A 23,617-nucleotide genomic window follows, 5' to 3' on the forward strand; every position below is an offset into this window, starting at 1 on the left:
TTGTTCCCAACTCTTCTGTCAACTTTTTAGATGTCGGTCATTCTTCGGGCACTTCATGATGATAATAATCGTTTGCTGTTTTTATTTTTCATATTTCATAAAAATATTCGGATACTTCATTCGCCTGTGGTCCTTATAGAATTTGTATCCTAGGTAAAAATAGCAATAATTCACAGTGCTTGAAACGATAGTTACGATTTCGATAGAAGCAAAAGTTTTCGATCGCTACAACAATAAGTGCCAAGAAGTGTGTCCCGGGCCCCGGCGCACAGTCACGTGGACGTCATTTGTCTCCCAGGTCAGAGTTCACGCGTAGTGCTAATGCTAATGTGCGTCGTCGAGAGAGAGTGAACGGTCAACAGTAGGACTCGACGCCCAGCTTGTCAACTGAAGCGATTTGCGGCGATAATATTTATGATTTGAGAACGATTTACGGGATAGCTTGCTTTTTGGAAGATACGTAAATCAAAGGTAAGTCACAATGCCATTGAGTTTTCGTGCGGTACTATGGTGAAAAAGGTCAAGTTTGATGGTTTAACACGAAATGACATTTGCATAAGTGACAGTATTGTCCACTGACATGACACAGAGGCTCGCACTTGCAGTGTTGCTTATTGCTTGTGTAGTCGATCGAAAGCCAAAGGCCGAACCTTGGTGGTAGCCATAATAAAGTTAGTAGCTATAGGAAAGTGTCTTATAGCTACTACAGAGCTTTGGTCTTCGGCCGTCGATCGACTATCCAAATAACACTGCGGATGAGGTATTGACGACATTGTTACGTATATCATGTTGCTGCCATTGCAATTGCTGCAGGTGTATACTTGTTAGCGTTATATGTTAGCGTAATATGGTGTAAATACCGTGTAATTATTCCTTACTGTCACAACGAAGTCGTTTAATAATAAGAAGGTTGTATCGCACAGGTCAGACACCTGTTTTCAGAAGCTAACTCCCACTGCCGCCATAGTATATGGGGTTTGTACACTATGAGTAGGCACTTTCACCTGATGTTGCTATTGTGGTTGCCAGATCTCGGTTCGTTTGGGCGGGTCGCCAGCGACATAGCAAAGGTGCTTTTACTATGCTGTCGACATTATGTAAAAACATGAAAGTAGTGAATGCGGCTTACCGCTATAGTACAAATTCTAATGATGATTTAGTGTTTATGTATAGAAATATCGGACTTTGTCACACCATTTTCGCTCTTCGCGAAGTGTCGCTACTATACCGCTGACGCAGCGTACGGAAAACAAACGACAGTGACCCCGGACAATACCCACTTTGCACTTTTCGCTCCATGGTCTTTCTTATTCGGCATATACTGTACAGCCATATAATTTGCCTTTTCTCCTCCAAACATTGACGCTACAAGCATATATTTCCGAATCAGGCGCGCGAGTGGTGGTGACGTTCCCGACCAGTACAACACTGACAGACAATGCCATTGTTCCGCTGAAGGTGCTGATGGCAGTAGTATAGTAGGGTTTCATAGGACGTTGAAAGTGGCAATATTTATCGTGGGGTTTGTGAAGACAGATGTAGAAATGTTCTTTCAATTATCAAAGTTATTACTCGTTCACTTTACATATTTCATTACCTGCATACTCAAAAACCATATATTCCTCATCTCGGCCACTCAGGTGGCCGTGCCCAGACAGCGGCCAAAATATGTTGCCCTCTGTACTATTTTGCATAAGAATAACTAACGCACACATATCCGAACACGACTATTTACTTAGCGTATCGCAGCTGTCAGCTTTCCAATATGTTATTGATGTGTCTGAAACTTCGAAAAGACGTGGTCATGAAAAATGTTTGCGTCGTGCAAGACTATGTCTAGCTACGCCACTGTTCTCATACATCAAGTGAAGTAACTTAATTCTGTCCTTCACAGTTTAAAGGGGCATCCAACAAAGCTGTTCGTCAAAAAGGTATTCGTTAGCTATGACCATACATCATACATACATACATACATACATACATACATACACATACATACATACATACATACATACATACATACATACATACATACATACATACATACATACATACATACACACACACACACACACACACACACATACATACATACATACATACATACATACATACATACATACATACATACATACATACATACATACATACATACATACTATATATACATACTTACTTACTTATTTTCTTTCTTACTTACTTACTTACTTTCTTACTTACAATAGTAGTTCGCCTTACGTGTTTTTGGCATGTTCACGTCCATCATCTTCAACTTCGATAAATTTAGGTTGGGGGGTGGAGGGGGGGGGTGGGGTGCTGTGGTGTATGCTGTTTTAGTCGAAGTTCCTAATCCAATAAGTGAAGACAGCTCATGGCCGTTTCCAGAATTCAAGCAGATTGGCATATAGAATATTCAGTGATGTCAATTGAATGCACTGTTTTAAATGTAAACCCTGTTTCAGTATCAATGGCAAACTATATCACGACGTATCAGCGGTGGGTGAAGCATCACAGCTTAATGCAGGTTTCCACATTTTCCTTCCAGCTGTCAGGATGGGCTTACATTCGGAAAGATATGTTGTTAAAATCTGTCGATTCACAGACGTTTGTTGACGGATTTTTGGATAGAGTTGTCTCACGACTAGGACAATGATTTTTGCACTATTGTGTAAGCTTTATAATCAAGTCATTTGTTTTGACACTTGTTGAGAGATCTGGAGGTAGAATTCGAGTACACGGGTAGAGAACGATTCAGATTCATGACGTGAAGCATCTGTTGATGCGTTTTTATTTCACAAACATACCAGACATTCACTGATCTATTGTTACATTATGTTTAGTAGGTCAGTGGGTAGCCAATATTAATACTTTACAGAACTGTCAGCATGAAGGTTTGTGTCCGTGTTGGCAAGACAAACTTGGTGAAGACTAAATGTGCCATAATTCTGATTTCATTCTCCGACAACTAAGACGCACAAACATCACAACCTATCCAAAAACATGAACGGGATTCATGTTTCTGAAACACTGGCATTCCTCTGGCTTTCACGCGACGAGTCTTACGTAACAGTATGTTTTAATGAATATTCACGATATTCGAAAGCTGGCACAGTACACAGTAAGTGAGGCTACCCACAATTCCCCTTGATTTGTTCACTCAGACATTTTTTGCTAAAGGCTTTTTCAATTTTATCAGTTTCTTAACAATTTTTAACTTGCAATTTAAGTTCAGGATTATTTGTTAAAACTATGTTCCAAAATTATTGATTATGTTTAAAATTCAAGAGTAAATTGAATGAGAAGTCGATGTTTGGAGGTGCTAAAAATTGCACACTTGTCAAGATAAAGTTATCATCAACTAAGATGGTCTCATCATACCACCTGTCAGACATGCAAATTTCCTTTGTTACGAACATTAAAAAAAATCAATACCCTTTCTTTTGCCAACACAGATGCAACTTATTCCCTTAGTTTACTTGAAAATATTGTGTATGGCTGTCAAAAATCTGTGTCGACAAAATTACAAAATTGCTATCTCCTCCGCGGAAAGGGGTTGATCTTCTCATTATTCACAGTGAGAAATCAGAAAATTATAGTGATCAGAACTATGTTGCCAGAATTTGAAATATGGACCGAGTTGTTCTCTGTACAGAAGAAATTTGCTTCAGTTCAGTGAGTGATCTCCGTGTGTACAGATCATGGAGAATTGTGGGTAGCCTCACTTACTGTGCAGCAGAGAGTCTAGTCGCAGACCCTCAGATATTGTTGTCCCATACATCATCGGTCTTTTTTCTGTAGGGATACTATATTATTGTCCGTATTACCTTAGACAGTATATTCCCATCTATACTGTCTACAGCTACGTCATATATTCGTACTTTAGTTTAATTTCAATAACAGTGGTTTGTTCTGCGTGTATTTTGTTAAAATAAAAATTCATAGGGCTTCGAAGCATCTGTTTGATTTTAATAACAGTTGTTTGTTCTGCGTGTATTTTATTGAAATAAAAATTCAACTATACCCTTCGAAGCATCTGTTTTTCCGTTTATAAATAGAAACGTCCACAAAAATTGCAATGTTACCTCAAACATCCCCGCAATTAATATACTTTCACCTGTTCCAATTTTCTCACAGTTACCATGGAAAGAGAAAATCTAACCAATCACAGATTTTAAGCGGGTGGCCGCTTTTTAAAAACAGCGCCATCACATGGGCATTTTGAATACCAAGGAACGCCCCTTTGACCATATACGGCATATTTAGATTAGGGGTGACTGTAGACCTTTAATATACTTTCCCTTTCTTCGCCAATGTAAACTCAGACTCTCTAAACAGTTCCTGTAAATACTGCTCTTTCCATCTATACGAACAGCTAAAGGGGAGCGAGCAAGCAGGGGTGTCCACGACTATGTCGTTCTAAATGCAAATATTTTTAATAATTTTGACTGATAATTTATAACAAGAACTCCTATCCCCCTCTGTGTCACTATGAGAGTAAACACAGCAGAGGACAAAACTACATGTCAGCTGGGGTCGGTAAATTTTTACAGTCACCTGAGCAATGGACAGGTGGAAATAGTTACTGTATTTTGGTGTATCACGAGTATGTTACTTTGCCAGACATAATTGTCAGGGCAAGTACGAGTTTGTCCGGGCAGGCAACTTTTGAAGGTACCTGTGTTGATGTGTGTTTATTATTTTTGACGAATTCCGGAAACGCAATCAAAGGTGACCCCAAGAATAACAGCATGGATGTCTATCGTGTTCTGTCACGGATCTTAGACCAGAGCTAGTGTATGGTTATGTACTACAGATACAAGGACAAGCCCGCAATTTTTCGTCATGCACTCACACACCGATACGTGTCGGACACTGAATAAGCTGGAATACCTGACCGAATTCGCTTGTAACCTCGACTTAACAAAATTATCAATAACTTCTCATTCATCCAAAATATGTTTCAAATCACAGTCCCTCCCTCCTGATATGTAGGGACTTTTCACTAATCGTTCGATCCCAACACTCATCATTCGGGAAGAATTGACTCAATCCGTATCGCTCAATCTGGCTCAACCCGAGACAGTTTGCAAAACATACAACCCTGAGTCAGCAGGCTCGATGGGGATAAATTTACTTAGCCCAAGTTTTATTTTAAAATATTCATTCCATTTCTCCTTGGCGCCGAGTTCAGACCTGTTCTTAACGTTCTTTATTCATCTCTAGCAATTCAGCTCCCAGGCCAGAAGATAAACCAGGCCCGAGATGTCTTATCCGAAACAAGTATTGCAGCCGCAGGTTGACGCTACGCAGCCGCCCCCACCGCCCGGCTATGAAGAGTTCCGCGCGTCCCAGGCCGCACAACAACCAATGTCACCGGAAGAAATGAAGCAGAATAAGGCGAGACGAGCACTGCTCGGGTTCATGCACATGTTACCCGCCATGCACCAGTGTATGGCTTGGACTTGTTTCATACTCAACTGTATAGTCCCTGGCATAGGTGAGTCGCAAAACAATGCCGACTCGTCTTCCATGTAGACTTTGGGGGCGGGGAGGGGGTCATTAAAATGTTACAGGCAAATCAAAAGTGTATCAAAAAACGAACAGCAACATAATTTGTCGTTGTTTAGGCTATGAATTATCATGGCTTCTTTTACGCCAGCTGAAAAACGATGATTTGGGTCGGATATGTCGTGAAGGAAAGTTTGGTAATTATTCATGTATGTGTATTTGTAGAAGGCGCATGCACAATGCTTGCCCCTCACTGTGAACGGTGACTAATCCAGTCTACTAGTACATAACAAGAAAGAAAGGAAACGTCCAGAAAATAAATGAACCAGATTGTTCGACCGTTTTACAATTTACACCCCATTTTTGGTGTGACGGATAATATTATCTTACATTCATTAAGGTGATTTGGATAAGTTGGATAAACATAAGATATGCTGTTTCAATATCGAGCTTGTGTGGCCAGGGTTCAAGTCAACAATTCATGTATTTCTATTTCCCCACATCTCACAGGTACCATAGTGGCGGCCTTTGCGGTGTTGACATGTTGTTCAAAACACCCGAGCATAAAGGACAGATGTCGAGTCTTCTGCATAAACTTCTGGTTTGGTTGGCTTCAACTCATCTCGAGTGCTCTCATCGTCGGCTTCATCTGGGCGGCCTGGTGGGGATGGCTATTCGTCGTCATGTCGTACAGTAAGCATATAAAACAATATTGTTCTTCTGACTGAACTAGTAAGCGACAAGCCGGATACCTCGTAACGTTTTACACCATATAATTCCTCTAGACAGCTACACTTTTCTTCCTTTTGTGAGAAATTAATTAGTGTAACGTACCAAACGTAATAGTAATAATACTAGCAATGATAAAATGAAAGATTGTGTACAAACACAAATATCATTTTAAGATAAATCGCCCCTAGAAACAGAATGTGTTAAATTTTTTAAGTCTTTCTTCCTCGAGTTCACAATCAAGAACAAAACAAGCGTCAAAGTGCAAAGTTTGGGATTATAGAAACAAATGGGTAAAATTTACTGATATTTGAAATTCAAAATGGCTGCCATACCCGTTGTTAATTTATGGGGAAAAGAAGGCTTTGAAAACTTCATTAATACCCCCTCCCGAGATTTTCTTTGCAATACATCGTCAACGCATTGCTCTTCAATATGTCAGCGAAGACCTTTGATAGCAATATAACGTAGAAAAGTCATTGATTTGAAGTTTCATTATTAGTAAGGTTTGATATATTTCACGCAACGGTCGCTCTATTGTACGGTTTTTTCCCTTTCCTGGTGTACCTGCATGGCCACATCAACAGAGTGAAAATGCTTCGTGTGCAATTTGTAGATTGTCATCGTCTAGAAATTAATTCTTGTCTGTGCGAAAACTGTTCGAACGAAAATGAAACTGCATTCTGTATTTCTGATTCTTCGTATTTGCAAAGATAACAGTTTACAGTTCGATGTCCGCTAGGTATATACAGAAGATAAAGAAAATGTGCTTATTGCTTGGAACAAAAGTTACATAGCAAAAGTATCTAAAGTTCCAGAGAGAATGTTCAATAAATTGCTATTATAAGCTTACAGGAGTCTTGCAAAAACATTCTAATATGTGTCTTTGTGTTTGCACACTAATGAGATTGGTGGTCTGTTTTTTTTCAGTTGGGTACCATGATGCCCCTCACATACCGGAAGCACAAGAAGTCGTGGTCGGCGAGAGACGGGAAGAGAAGTAACGTTCCCGAGGAAGGAAGTTTGGGATGTAGATTCATATTAGGCTATCACGTACCAAAGATACCCGATTTGCAATCGAGATTTATCCTTAACAGAAATATTTTTATAAATATTAGAAAACACTATTCTTTTGGATGTACAAATAAGGTGTATAAAATAACGCGTTTATGACCCGAAACTCGCGATTATGAGTTTGAAAGAGTTTTTACCCTCGATGACAAGTTTTATATTTATATATGTCATAGTGAAAGGCTATGTCATGTCAGATGTTGTTTCAGTATTTACATTTCAGTCTTTCTTTTTTTGCAAGAGTTGGTGACAATTTCTCGAGAGTGCATGCTTTTACCGGGAGGAAATAGTTGAACTGTTGAACAAACACGCGTACTACCCCCCCCCCCGCCAATTGTCAGTTGCATTGTCGCAGTATTGCGGACTTGTTCACTTTGATAGGGTCCGTTCCTCGGTGGACAGTGTGTATTCATCTCCGTTAAAACCATTATTGAATATTTAGCTTGTATTGCTCATGAATATGCAAATTTAATATGTCACTTGGAATGGCTTCAAAATCAACCCAAGCAAACACAATCACGGCACTGTGCAGCTGCCACACGTGTAATGCAACAGTTGCATGTATCTAAATTATGTAAATATATATATTTCCACATGAAGGGACAAAGTCGCTCTGTTTTGAGCATTTTTCATGAATTTTGTTTGATATAGAAAGTAGTTTGTGTTGTGTGACTTCTTGAAACATGCTGAAATACTGGTCAACTGTAAACAATCTCAACTCTGCTTGCAGCCAGACAAGATTACACTTTCAGTGAAACATTTTACGCTCTGTACCAAAAAATCAAGTTAGTGTATAATTGTCACCATGCGTGGCTGGACATTCTCTGTTGTATAAAGTTTGGACATCATGCAAGCTGTTTGTAATGAAATGTTAATTGGCGGCACCATATTAAATATAACGATATCAGCTTTGCCTTTCATTTTGGCAATGATGATTGGTCACAGGAAAATAAGTCGAAACAGGAAAAATTCTTTTTTATGTAGAGGTCACAAACTAAATCATATTTTGCATTCAGCAAAGGCGTCATTTTTGACACTTTCGTAGTTATGTTCCGTCGTCATTTTGTACACTGTGACTTTATGCAAATGTTCAACTTTACTTGATATCACGAAAAAGGTAAAAAGGTATATAGACATGTCCCTATGAGGAGCTTCACTCTTATCACCGGTATTCGTTACTTCATGTTTTTTTGTGAATGTGTTCAGTATTTTCCTGTTGTATACTAGTAAAACAGAGAAGGAAATCCATGGAACGTAAAAACCGAACATCTGAGCAGCCAACTTCGAAAATTCGCTCGCCTGAGGGAAATCGTACCTGTCCTTGATACCTCACATAGTGCATAACCAGGATACGTAACCTGATCCAAGCAAACAATACAGCAGACAGTATTTCCATTTGTCCACGAGACAGATGAATTGTTAAATTTCACCTGTCTAGTCAAAAAGTTACCTGCCTTGGGCAAGCGGGCAGGCCGCCATTTCTATTCTGGATGTACTAAAAAATTCATTGGGACACTATATAACTTCATTCAAACTTTCCAACTGTTTTCTGACAAATGCTTATATTGTTTGAACGTTGTCAACACTAGAATGTTGTGAGTTCTACTGGACAGGGAATGTATCAACGCGGCGTGTTCTTTTCGGAGTGAATTTAAGTCATACTGACTGGTATGATCATGATTTAAAAAAAATTATGATCATGGTATGATGACATCTGGCAACATGCATAACCTTGGCATTCTACAAATAGATGCCGCATCATTATTGTGAATCCTTGTTGTTTCTGCGCTCCTTTTGAAATAACATGTTTTTCTCGATACCTCCATGAAAAGCATCTTTTCACGTCATGTTCAGTAGTATTATTGGCGATGACTTTGTAAATATAACCTACAACTACAGAATTGATGTTTATATGCATTAGATATATAGGGTACATATCGTATTTGGACAACATTGTAATATTAATCAGTTTTCTATCTTCCAATAAAACGTTTTTGCCTGTTTCTGTACATATGTGAAACGAGGTACTTTGATATAAGCATTAATGATCTGGCATTTCTTGCATGTTAACATATGTAAATATGTGTATACGTCTGCTTGTGTGTATATCTTCGTGTGTATGTATGTATGTGGTATGTGTGTAAATTTTGAAAGGTTTACTGTCCTTTATGGAAATCCCATGCCTTATGTTCGATGCGCATAATATTGCAAAGTGTCAATAATTTCAAGAGCGAGCAATGATTTCTCATTTCATATGTTGCGCACAATATACTTATTTTTCTCATCGTCGTCGTCATCATCATCATCAGTTTATTTAGCAAGTTTCACTGTCAATGACTTTTTTGTTTGCAGAAATGTCATTTCAAGGAGGACAACCTCCAAAGAGTCTAGCGCAAACCGTTATTTAGATATGTGCCGGGAATTTTCAAAACTTAAAGTGGAGAATTTATTTAATTAATTTTTACGGCATGCCTTGAACTGTTGGATTCGATTCGTGAATGGTCTGGAAATGAATAAGCTTATACAGTCATTCACTGGAAAAGCCTTTGAAATTATGCCCACCTCGCGCATAGTGCCTGCTATAGCAACATGATTATACCACTGGCCATTTTTAGACTCTCACATTTTACCAACGCGCAAAAAGCTTTCACGGCTACATGATTTATTCAGTGAAAAGTAGAAATTGCTATCCGGACGAAAAATTTGGTTGTTTCTGCCCCTTTTTGAATTTGATCTTTTTGTTGTCATAAACTTTCCTCGTCTTATATTTTGTGCTTATAAACTTTCCTCGGATAGACCGCGATCATCCACAAGTGACTGTTAACATGGTTTTTAATAGACCATCCCCACCATGTCCAACAGGAGCCCTGAAACACTCCACTGAGGAAACAGGAATTTGTAGAACGCCCTCTTACGGTGAACAGGGTGCGTCATCCATCCCAAGATGGTGTATCGTGTTCCTCGTCCTTGCTTGCTCTCAATCTGTGCTATCCTGTGTCGCGGTTGGTTCTCTTCTTGTCATCAAAGAGGTAACGACATTGGCAGTGTTGATGTTCGAGGCAACTGTGGCTTTATTTTGAAAACCGTAGAATAATTAATCTTCAAAGAGTCTGCTGCGGTCTACCTACGAGGGTAGACTGAATTTGATGATAACAGTTGCCTTTAGCAAATATATACACAGTAAGTACAACATTCTGCAAATGTACGTGAACTCAATCACTTGAAATTACTGCACACAAATATACCAGGGATACTTTAATGAAATAAGAGTTTGAAATACTGTTGAACGTATAGATAATTCATTAAATGTATTCGTGATACAACTATGTTTCAAGCAAGTATTACACGATCAAATTACCAAAAAGCCCATAGCAAACAATATTTTAAGACTCTGCCGCCGGGCTGATGGCTACTAGAGCAGACTGAAATTCAAGTAATACGAGCGAGTAATATAAACCAATGGCCGATTTGCATTGAGATGGCGATGACGTCATCGCCATCTTTATGCAAATCAGCCTTTGCAAGAAAATTGGCTAGTTTCACGATTGCCCGAATACATATTAACACCGTGCGCTGATGAGTTTTGTGATTGGCAGGATGAAAATGAACACAGTGGGTCAACGAATTTCATCATTTGTGGAGTTCTCAAGACAACACCGTTGGGTAGACAACAAATCTACAGAAACAAATCAGAGGGCATAGCGAAAGTGTTTGTATTTGTATCATGATTCTCCAAGACAGTTTCGCATATAATTGCAAAAACTCACCCTCCGTACATGGGATTTATTATGGTCATGTCGGCGTTATCACAGAGTGCCCCTTAGAAACACTGTCATTTGGTATTTTTCAGTTCCCTTCAGTTTAGTCCAAATTCTAAAGTACCTTCCTATCTGTTCCATTCACCGAATATAAAATCAACATTCCTTACGTAAAACACCAACATCATATTTAGATATTATGTTTTAATTCCATCGCCTTTCTCATATTTGCATGAACACAGAGACGGTATCATCCGTTCTGTTTGCGGTTGCAAGTATTAATAAGATCTGATTCGAGCAAGTTAAATCATCAAACTAAAATGAATTTCAAAATTCGTGAAATCATCTAACAATCTTCTGCATAACATATTGATTGTTTAAATAACACATTAATTGTTTAAATAGTTACATTGTAATTACTGCTAACATAAATCACGACTACAAATATCACAAATAGTGCACGTAAGGATTGGGCCTCGTGAATATGATGAGTAAAGTTTGCCGCAAGGTAGTACGCATTTTATAAAGGAAGTTTACCAAGTAAAATGCTTTTACCAGTTCGATTGACGGTCAACATTGCAACTGGGGCGAATAGGGCACATTTGTAAAGGGGAATATTAATGGGCAGTTTTTACCAATTCGATTCCCTCTGTGTGTATATTTCAATCAGAGGGAGAGCGCCGCCACAAGAACAATCTGTGAGTGAGGACAAAAATGCGAATGTCAATGTCAGTGGAGCTGTCACAGCAGAAAGTGCATTGACCTTTTGCGTCTCTTGGACGCAGCAAACATACTGTTTTTACCACGTTTGAGCAGAGAGAGGCAATATCAAACAGACATAAATCATCCTAACACAGAATAGTTTCATATTATGTACTAATTTGTCAGTTTCGTCTCTTCTTTTGTTTTTCACTCTGCCAGTCTGGTACTATTGGTACCAGCAATGCAAGAAATCGTTGTCGGTCCGAGAAGGGATGAATTAAACTTTTTACAGGGACGGAGTTCGGAACACGGACTCGACTTTCGGTACCCTGTACGCCTATCATGTCACGTAAAGTCTTCTTTAAAAGAAATGGGATCAGAACTTGAACCATACCACGTCATACTACCTTGACGTAAGTGTTTTCTGAACAATGACATGCTCAAATATGAGCAGTCATGCGTGTTCGTTCTGTTCCCTTCTTTGTAAAGTATCGATTTCGTAAGCCTTAAGGCGTTACAATTGTGACCAAGAGACTCATATTTTTGTCAATTAGAACAGTTTTAAACACGCACGCTAATGCTTATTATTTCAATATTTTGCAGCATTGAAGCAAGAGTTAGCCAATCACAAGTGGTCAAACGATTTAACAACGACACGCCCGTGATATCCATACCACGGCCGGCCAAGAAAAGTACACAGATTCATTATGAGTAAATTTTACCGAGGCCACTTCCGTGTTGAAGTTTCAGATATAATGAATTCTAGATAAAAGTAATTAAAAGTAAACAAAAGTAAACACACACACACATATATATATATGTATATATATATATATATATATATATATATATATATATATATATATATATATATATATATATATATATATATATATATGATGTATACACACACATGTCTACGTTCCCTGTACTGCTGAAAGTTTGTCGTACCAAGACCTCGGAAGAGGGGTTCTATCGACTGGTGATCAATATTTCCTATTGATTGAATACAAACTGGGTCTGTCGCTTAGCGTAGGGTGAAGAACACAGACTTAAAGTTACAACATGCTTAAAAATCGACAAAATCATTCATCGACGACGATTGGCTAGAAAAAAAGTCTTGCGTTGCATTGAATATATTTTAAAGGGACAAAGTCGGTCATTTTTCATGAATTTTGTTTGATACGAGATACTACTTATATGTTTTGACATGTCGAAAGATACTGAATGAATGCGTGACCATGCATATATTCGACCCTTCTTTTAGACAAATTAAACGAAACCATCGCGAAAATGAATTAATGGTCATGACCATTAATTCATTTTCGCGATGGTTTTGTTTATCGTGTCTAAAACCGGGGTCGAATATATGCATGGTCACCCATTCATTCAGTATCTTTCGACATGTCAAACAATATAAGTAGTATCTCGCATCAAACAAAATTCATGAAAAATGGCCGACTTTGTCCCTTTAATATCACTAATTTCTAATGGCCTGCGTTATATCGACTTAATGCATAATTTTAGCTTTGGAATGCCTTGGTTCGATGGTCCGATGAGGCCAAAATAAAACAAAAACTGCATGTATATCATACTACATATATGGGACTCGTTAACTACATGTAATATGTACATGTATAACACTATTGGAACTAATTTGGGATAATTGGATGGTGAAGTGATGTCTTTAAATGTAAAGCAAATGTAAGCTCATCTGCTATTCTTTTTACCCTTCACACTTGCTTTTATGGGTATTTGTAATATTGCAACATTCAAGTATAGGGCAACTAACATTTTTGAGAAATTTGAAAAAAAAACGAAGATTCAATTATCCTAAATTAGTTCCAATCGAGTTGTACACATTAGCGCTGCGTAACACACAGCCCTGCCACACAGAGCTATATATACATGTTCAATTCATAAACCTATTAACTTACATTAAAGACAGTGATCCAGATTGATTGCATCAAAAATAAGATACTATACTGATTGAGAATCTGGCCGGATGTCAGAATTATCGTCGCATCAAGGAACCGCTGCGTTGAAGGTTTCGGATCACGTGAGTGCAATATAAAAGTAATAAATGAAAAATAAATGAAAAATAAAAACTATTTTACTGCATTAGTTTTGTGAGAGACCTTTTATGAGAAGGAAACTTGTATTTTAGGGGCCCTATTCTGGTTGTTTAGTTTTACAAAGCACAGAAAGAATAAGTGATCTACATGATGACCTGTATCTTTTTCGAGTAATATCGGATTAAAGCAGTATGGGTCTCTAAACTGAAAGACTTAAACTTTTGTTCAAAAGTTGCAAAAAGGCAAGAGTAATTACCTTTCGAGACCAGGAATAACAATTAGGGATCAACCTGCAAAAAATTGTTATCAAAGAAACAAATTATCCAATATTTACCGATAAATGAAATTTAAAATGGCCGTCATATCTTTGTTAACTCTCTGGGCGCAAATTAAATGTTTAATTTTCACAAAAATAAGCCGGTGAATACTTTAGTTTCTCTGACAGCTTCGAAATAAACCCTACAAGTGGTCGACCAAAAAAGTATCGTAAAAGTTTAAGAGTCCGAATATCTATCCCCAAGGTGCATTCAATCTTCATGAAACTTTTTTCAAGTGGATATTCATACCGAATCAAGATTCTGACGCTACGTAGAAAAATTAAATTTCGAGAGTCCCAATGTATGTTCGCAAGGCGCAGTCTACTTTAAATGGACATCGATAAATAAATTTTGATAATGTTTTGTCCCAGGAAACAAATGAAGAGTTTTATTCCTTTCCCAAAAGTATTTTAAGGCCCCTGTAGCTGTACCTCTTGAAATTTGCTGACCTGAAAAAGGCTTTCTATTTTCTCTGGTTTTCTTTAAATTCAAAAAAATCTATAAATATAGCCTTTTACTACTGAAAAAACTAATGGAGAAGCAATAAAGAGATATGCCGATAACAGAGCCCTAAACATAACTACATATAATTTCAAATTTTAATAAGCTGTAAAAACGATCACGATTAAAAAGTAACAATCAGGAAATCGTTAAGCGGCGTCAATCCTGGCCTCGACAAAAGTCAAGTTAAAAACAATCTGATGGGATCTAGACTACGACATGGTAGGTTGTCGTTTTCAGGTAGGTCAGTAAAACGTCTATTTCATGAAGACTTTTCTCTCGGAAACAGGGGAGTTGTATTTATGTGTCATCGGGCGCATTTTTACTCCAAAAACACGATTGAAATTAAATGGTCCTTTGTCTCCTTCATTCAAAAGTTGAAGGATACCAGAGTCTATTCTTCCCAATGCTGAGTTCATTAACGGGGTCAATCAAATTTGTTTCGTAAACGAAATATACTTTCATGGCCTCGTTGATGTGTCTTTCCATTTTTTTATTTCCATGTTGTTTCATATTCAGAGGGTCGTAAAAACACTTCACAGTGATGTTTTATACTAGGCCGTCATTCATCTTCGTCGCTGTTGTTCCGTGCGTCACATGTCCCGGCGAGTTGATCAACGCAAAATGGAGGAACTGTGCACTGATTGTCCAAAGTAGTATAGCTTGCTACTGTGTCTGAGCATTGAGTTTTTCGGGCATAGAGAATGGTAACATTTGAAAGTGAGAGAGAGAGAGAGAGAGAGAGAGAGAGAGAGAGGAGAGAGAGAGAGAGAGAGAGAGAGAGAGAGAGAGAGAGAGAGAGAGAGAGAGAGAGAGAGAGAGAGAGAGAGAGAGAGACAGACAGACAGACAGACAGACAGACAGACAGACAGACAGACAAACAAACAGTGAGACAGAGAGAGACAGGCAGAGAGACAGGCAGAAACAGACAAACAGATAAAGGTACAGACAGACAGACAGACGGGGTAGAGGCAGATAGACAGACATAGACATACTAGTACTAGGGAGGTCACAGATAAAATGAGTACATACGGATGTACGGAACGAGACAGAGAGACGAGGGAACCTTTACGTCTGAAAGGTTTCAAGAAAGGTGTATATACAGAATATACAGAGAGATGCAGTAACATAGAGAGATAGAGACAGACAGATGCCCCAAGGTGTGATGGCTGACATTGCTGGGTTAAAATAAACAAATAACAACAAACAACACATAACAAAGACGGTGATTCATCGTTCCCTACAGTCAATATGTTATTTGTTTCGTAGTATATCGGGCTATTTTGCCAAGATACACCATGGCTATAAACGGAAATGACATGACTCGAGAGTCAAGGTATAGTGCTGAGGTGAACGCTGTTAAAATCCCTTGAGTTCACCTAAAAAACAACAAAAGAAGAACGACCCATGTCCGACTTAAGTTTTTTGAATGCCAATACACGACCTTCGAGCTTCTTGTCATGCAAATTAGCATAACAACGCATAATGTGGGGAAAGTGACAATGGCGCCGCTTACGTCACAAGGGATCCAGTGGTAACAGCAATAGACTAGTCTATTCGTTGCTGACAGTTGATGCAGACGGCCACCATACCTGTGGCAGCAAAGCGACTGTTTGCCGCGCTTTGTTTGGACAATATTGCGGATTCGCCCGTCTCAGTATGGATGTCGTGATCAGCAAGCGACAGGAGGTGTTAACATGTCTGCCGACTACCGCAAACTGATTGTGGACTCCGTCTACGGTAATTCGAATTCTCGCGTTCCGTAATGGCCGTCTGTGGTGCTTAAACGCAAATTCTTCTACCCTACAAAACCGTGTCACCTGTACGCAGCCTAGTCTCAACAACAACGGCGATAGTCTCTCGCCGAACAGACTTATATACATTTACAAGACGACCACTGTCTGTTTTTTTTCCTTCGGAAACATCATGGCAGCGAACGCCATGGCTTACAACAGAGCTGTGCAAGAAGTGGAAACGGTGGCGCAGAGGCGAGGTGAAATTACCGGCAACGTTGAAGTTGTCGAAAGAAGTGAAGGCGACCGAACATTAAAAATGTGTGTGCCCATGTTCCCGATGTGTTTCGCAGCGACGTGCCTCATTTTCAATATCATCATTCCAGGTTCAGGTAAAAAGCAAGATATCTTTTCTCGATTTTTTTTTTTTTTGCCTTTCTCACCAGAATTAACCTCCTCACTTTATTGTTGCGCCGTGAGTTATGTCTGCCATTAACGCTGTTGATGGAATGTGTAAACATTGCCCACCGTTTATTGCGTGCCGATTTATATGGCGGTAGCCATTTTGTGTTGCCGAACTGAGCCCAAGATTTATGCACGTATAGGCCACTCGGTTGCTTTGGTGATATACTACAGTCGGCTTCGAACAAGCTTTGAGAGGTCAAGGTCCCACATCGCGCGCTTTGGTCACTGCATTTTATACAGAAGGTCCACGAATATGACAATGAAAATCGGACGACTATCCATTATGCAGTGCCAAATAGTCGAGCGCCAAAACATGTTGGTAAACCTGGCCTCTTAAGCGTTAGTGGACCTAGGTTATAAGCGTTTAATTATAGATGCGAGTTTACCACCCGGTGGCCACATATCATTTGCAAATCCAGTCACAAAACATGTTCCATATAGCTGTCAACCGGTTGTTTCCCAATGGCTAATACTGTAAAGGTTGCTATAGCGGTTTGTAAGTTAATTTGTGAAACAATAGAAGGCGAATAATTACTGTAAACCAAACAAGTGCCTCTATAACGATTTCGGAAAGTGGGCACACATCTTCCCAACCGCAGACATCCTTGTCACCGTCTTCGCAACCGACGTCTTGATTGCTCTCGACACAACCGTAAATGTATAGCGACCTTTTCTGTCTCTCTTAAGTATCTGAGATGATAGGCAAAGCGAGGCTATTCCCAGCGGAGTAAGGTTTCTAATTCGACAACGTTGTCTGACAAAATCAAAGATAAATTTACAGTTATTATCGCGTGCTCTCTTTAAATCAAAGCTTACTGCATAGCTTGTTTAACTCTATCATTGAACAACATTGTGCATATGGTAACCATTTTGCAGTTGGCTGACACTATCAATGAATCATGCCATAATATATATTTTTAATCGCATTTTTCACGAGAGACATTCAAAGCCCGTTAGTAAATGGTTTCTATCCCTTGAAATGGCTCCACTTTCTTATGAGATTTATCTCGGAGGAGTTTAATTTGTTGATGAGGATTTCAAAGCAGAACAAAAGACTGATGAAGCGTCAACGAGCACTTTACAATGCCGGGAACAATGGATTGAGAAGGGCATCTGAAAGAGCGCGGACAAACAGGAACGTTTTTTGCGTTTCAATTCTGTAGGATAACATGAAAAATCTCGAAAGCTTACCAAGTACAAGTCGCCTCTATTAAGTAGCGCTTTACAATCAGATTTTCAAAATATGTCGGTGAACTTGAAAGTCTTGCATAGGGAGTCTTACCTGTCGTCATTGTCTGACATGACAAGTCACAGTTCCAAAATTAACTAAATCAGAATTGTGAAATTACTAAATTGTGTAACCGAAAAAAAAATGCAATGCACTCTTTTGTAAACATTTCATCTCGAAGCGTCACTCTCGTGGCCAAGACGTGTGAAGGTTGGTTCAAGATCGTAAGAGAAGGAGATAGCGCCACACTTTTAATTAATCATCACTAAAACTCGAATGAGAACAATCGAGAACGGGATATTCCATGTCTCATAAGAGACAATCAAGGACTGACGAATCTTCCTGAGACCGTGACGACCATTGTACAATGATGACAATTTTGTAGGTATGTAAGTTCAGAAAAGTATACAAATTTGTAGAGAACGTGTTAAAAATAAGAGGGATTCGAGACTTGGAACGTCACGCATGCCATCTTGTAATAAAGACCTACAGTGGTACTTACAACCGACATATTGAGCTGAAAGCATTACGATCCAGACTTTTAACTCACCAACTCGTTTTCTCCTAACTACGACTGCAACAGAACCATAGCCCAGGACTGATATTCAGACACTCAAACTGTTACAATACTCTGATTGTCTACTGTTTGTGTGAACTCATTCTGAAGCCAGTGGCGCAAGTATCGTTTGCATCGTGTTGCCATGGTGAAAATCCAGTTACGTTTGGGAATCGTGACTACTTTATAACTTCCGATCCAGGCGAATTTTAGGTCATTATGAAAAAAAGAATAGTTTTTAAGTTTCACCTAGGAAAGTTTCTTGCAAAACTCTCGGTTGCCAGGTGCGTTTTGCCTAAAAGACGAGAATCCATTGTCTCATAATCTCTAAAACTTATTCGATATTTTCACATATATATATATATCAGAAACTATATAAGACGCCAGATGCATTCACTGCCCCTCTAGGCGTGTATTGCAAACCGTCTGTTATACTCTCTAAATCTCACTTCAATTTTGGAAAGGTCAAGAGAACAGCTCGGCGATTCTTAACAACAAGTGTGTACGTCAGTAGTAGTACTTACTGAGGACTCAATGAATATGCATACACGTGTATATGCTGTGTGATACAAATCGTCATGTCTGTATGCAGGAGTGTACTCTTTATATACATACACACACACACACACACACACACATATATATATATATATATATATATATATATATATATATATATATATATATATATATATATATATATATATATATATATATAACCCCGTTTGTCCTTCCAGTGAAGTACTCTGCTCGATGAAGTATTGCAGAATAGTATATTAATAGACATGAAAAAAAAATCAAGGCAATACAGAGTGCCAATATTACTCCAGTTTCACGCACCTGCGATCATCGGATGGATCTTTTTATTCACAGTTAGAGACTTTCACGGTCAGTCAAATCAGTCTCAAAATGTGGTTGAAAAGTCATCCAGAGATCGCAAATAAGTGAAACTCAAATAATGGTTATTTGTGTATTTGATGATCTATCTATCTATCTATCTATCCATCTATCCATCTATACATACATACATACATACATACATACATACATACATACATACATACATACATACATACATACATACATACATACATACATACACACATACACATACACTCACATACACACACATATACATATGTTTATATATATATATATATATATATATATATATATACATACACACACACACACACACACACACACACACTTATGACGTTTCAGTCAAAAAGTCGAGATTGAGAGTAAACATATAGACTTGTAGCCTGTTGAATGCCTGTACACACTTCATCAAATGTGATGTATGTGAATTTAATAATGCAATGTCTGTAGTGTTGGATACGGCTTTTTTCTGGCTGATACCTGATCTCAAATTATCCTTCATTCAGAGATCACGCTAGAAAAAAACACCGTGTGAATGCCCCGGGAAAAGTGCATATAACTCTATTACAGTATTGCACCCAATATCTGTGTACGAAAAAAACACTGCACTAACTTAATAAAGGTGATGTATTTTCCGTGGCAGTAGTAATGAAATCAGCGGTCGACGTCTTTCTAGCCGAGGGAGTGAAAACACACACATCGGAACATATTGTAACGTGATATGGTTTTCACAGACGGTATTTCGGTATTTCGTTGTACATTAATTTGTCTGAATTGCAAAAAAATAGATGGCAATATAGAAAAATAAAACTGCCACCTTGTTCGGAGTGCTATGTGCGATTGCATGTAAATAATATACAATAGTAAATTGGTCAGAAGACCACGAGATCAGCATTTCGAGATGCCAGTTTACCCGCGCATGATATCAGCAAGTAGGCCTGTCGCTCGATGTACTTCAAAATTTCTCTGCTTGAATAAATAACATAAGCAGGTAGGCATGCAGATGCGGGTTTATCGCTTTCCGCGTGACCTCACGGTGTCTACCTATAAAACGCTGGCGAGCAATCAATACTATATCACGTGATTAGGGTTGTTAGTGCCGCACTCGTAAGTCTATACGGTTATTTATAGATCCACTGCTATAGACTAAAGTGTATGATATTGCCCGCGGCGTCGCCAAGACATTTACGTGCATAACAAATCCAGCCCCATCATTTGCAACGCAGGTGTTTTTGAGTTGAAAGATTGTTGATTGTTTGCGGGAGACAGCGTTAAGGCAAGTGCATCCTGATCTGGATAGGGAGGACGAATTCATCTAAAGTGCTTTTCTGTTCAAGCGGAACGTGCCAATCCTACATGCTGTTCCCTAAATTGGACAGAGTTTGATTGCCCAAGCAAGCTGTTGAGAAGTCCTCGTCGAGAACAAAGTGCGCTGGCCCTCGGTGGCAGAACCGTTCGTGCTACAGCGTAATTACTAGGATAGCAACAATGCAATCGAAGAATAATACAGACTACCTGTTGACATTTGTGTGGTTGGATTAATAAATGAAATTCATGACTCGATTCTCAGAAAAGCTTGTCCTTACAGTGATGTCAATTTACTGAATTAAATGTCAAAATTGAATCGGTAGAGAGTTACTTTCGCGCCTTTTTGTTTAATTTGTTCGGCCGAGTGTCGTAGTTAGTTGCTCTATGATTGGTTGCACTTGACGAGTGCCGCTCAGTATACTAGCCGAAAACGTGGTACATTCTCCATGGCCGAGGGGGATTGGCCAGTAAATTGCTCCAAATCATTTTAGATTGAACGACGAAGAAAGAGGAAAAATGTTATGTAGGCACAGTGGACATCATCAGTGATATTCTGTAAAACAAAAAGCGAAATTTGTACATTATTGTATGTTTGCATATAGGTATGTGTATATATGTATGTATGTATGTATGGTTGGTTGGTTGGTTGGTTGCATGGTTGTCTGTATGAATACACGTAGGTAGATAGGTGGGTATGTTTTTATGTTTATACAATATATGAAGTTTGATTTTTCTCAAAACCAAATAATAATCATAAACAAAGTGTAAATTAAACGTGTGTATGTCTGTTAACGCTGCACGCAGACGCATTCACACATATACCCACACACCCACACACACACATATAGATAGATAGATAGATAGATAGATAGATAGATAGATAGATAGATAGATAGATAGATAGATAGATAAATAGATATAGGTATATTCTCAAAAGTAAATAATAAACATTTTTCAGGAATCATTAGATCTTTTAATTCTACTAAGCTTACTTGTTTGTAACTTGCACAGAAACACGGATAAAATGTCAATCAAACAAGGAAATGAGGAGAGAAAAATTGAATTTGTCTTTTTAAGTAGGACTTGTCCTCATTCTCGAATAAGACTCGAAGAATGCGGATGTTGATTTGCAAAACACTTTCCGTCAATTCGTGAAGATCCGGCTTGTACCCGGGTTTGATCTGCATGCTGGCATTGACCTTGTGTACTGTCTGTTAAGTATATGCGCGGACAGGAGAGCGCAGGCGCTGAAAACAGCGAGCGCCGCTGACATAACTGTGAGTTCTTATTTTTTTTCTGTCATTCAAGAACTAACCATATTGTAATGAGATTGGAATCCTTCACTTAAACGAACCAGGGCTTGAAATTAGCGGTAGTCCCGCGTCCACAGACTACCAACTTTTCCCTGGGGCTACCAAAGTCCATGAAATGGTAGCCCACACGGACTACCAAAGCCTGGGACATGAAATACTTGACGTGCGATGTCCGTCACTTTCGGACGACCTAAATGTAGTCAACATGCAGTTTCGTTTGTTTGAAGCATTTATCCTTTCATCTGTGAAGAGTTTTTTCTGGTGACTATTACAATTTTCTCTTCTATGTTGTTTTTTTCACAAGATGCAGAGTGTTTGATAGTAGAATGTTGAGTTGCTTTTCCATGTGCAGTCTTTGCTTGCCAGTTCACACTATATGCTGTTGATCGGCAGCATACAAGACGTACTTGTGTCAAGTTTTGGGGTTTTGATGCTGAAATTTCACAAAACTGTCACTTCTATATCAAGAGATTGTGTAATCAGTTTGATTTGAAATAGTAATATAAAACACTGTGTCAGTTATAATAAGCTTGGCTGAGTTTCGCTGTCTTGTATCTATGGTTGTCGATCAGTATCAATGTATTACGTTCTGTATAGAGAGACTCGTGTGTAACACGGCATGCCAGTTCATAAGATCATGAGAATAGTTTTTTTTTGTTTTTCTTTACTCAAGTTACAGTTTCTTTTGATGTGTAAGCCGATTTTGAAAGTGGTAGAAAGTGTTAAAGTATAGGATAAAGCCTGACTACGAGGGCTCTTCTGGTATATAAAGTCCAACCCAACGATAAAATGTCGAGGCCGCAGGCCGAGACATTTTATCGTAGGGTTGGACTTTATATACCAGAAGAGCCCGAGTACGAGGGTTTTATCCGACTTAAAAACTATCGCCCCTAACTGATATATTTTCGTTTTCAATGTGTTTACGTCAACCGTCCCCTTTGTCAATGTAACATGTTTAGGATATGAATTAAAACTTTTATTTGTGAAATAGCCTTCCAATGTAATGGAACATCCTATAAATGCCCTGGGGCACATTATATAAATGCCCTAGGGCACAGCAGCTTTTGTGTTGCAGCTGGTTTCCGCTGTGTTACCAAATTTGAATATTAAAACGTATCAGATGTCTACAGAATATGACATGTTCACTTTTGATTGGACAGTACTTTACTACGGCGCTGTCATTCGTTTCTGGAATTTGGTGACCAGGGCTTTTACGAGTAAATAAAACACCCTGAATTGAGCACTCTGATTGGTCAATCAACAGTAGATAGTTTTTAAATGTACATAAATTAGCATAAATTAAGCGTCGTGACACATAACATGGGGTTTCTCGAGTTGAAGCCCCTAGTTTTACTACTATTTTGTGTTGCTGAACCAGGGCTTATACTCGGACGAGTACAGTATCCCTAAATTAAAATATTCATGGACTACCAGCCATTGTCACTGGGCTACCAACTTCAGAAAATGGTAG

General features: G+C 38.7%; 2 protein-coding genes across 2 annotated transcripts in view; both read left to right on the forward strand.

The window, feature by feature from the left end:
* Positions 1–301: 301 nt before the first annotated feature.
* Positions 302–8,277, forward strand: LOC139145164 (protein stum homolog). The gene is made up of 4 exons (XM_070716145.1): positions 302–471; positions 5,224–5,497; positions 6,019–6,201; positions 7,168–8,277. Exons 2-4 carry the CDS (start codon positions 5,263–5,265, stop codon positions 7,239–7,241), a joined length of 492 nt encoding a protein of 163 aa, XP_070572246.1. The 5' UTR covers positions 302–471; positions 5,224–5,262; the 3' UTR covers positions 7,242–8,277.
* A 7,920-nt stretch (positions 8,278–16,197) lies between these two features.
* The window catches only part of LOC139145165 (protein stum homolog), a 32,891-nt gene continuing 25,471 nt past the window's right edge, over positions 16,198–23,617 (forward strand). The window contains exon 1 of the mRNA XM_070716146.1: positions 16,198–16,786. Coding sequence (XP_070572247.1) covers positions 16,588–16,786 — 199 coding nt within the window. The 5' untranslated portion in view covers positions 16,198–16,587. The remainder of the gene's footprint in view (positions 16,787–23,617) is intronic.

The sequence above is a fragment of the Ptychodera flava genome, chromosome 12, assembly GCF_041260155.1.
Source record: "Ptychodera flava strain L36383 chromosome 12, AS_Pfla_20210202, whole genome shotgun sequence".
NCBI classification, from domain to species: Eukaryota; Metazoa; Hemichordata; class Enteropneusta; family Ptychoderidae; genus Ptychodera; species Ptychodera flava.

Excerpts from the sequence above, each read along its gene's own strand:
- LOC139145164 (XM_070716145.1), top strand. The coding sequence starts at position 5,263 with ATGTCTTATCCGAAACAAGTATTGCAGCCGCAGGTTGACGCTACGCAG. Across the intron at positions 5,498-6,018 it reads CTGTATAGTCCCTGGCATAG|GTACCATAGTGGCGGCCTTT; the intron begins GTGAGTCGCAAA and ends CACATCTCACAG. Across the intron at positions 6,202-7,167 it reads ATTCGTCGTCATGTCGTACA|TTGGGTACCATGATGCCCCT; the intron begins GTAAGCATATAA and ends GTTTTTTTTCAG.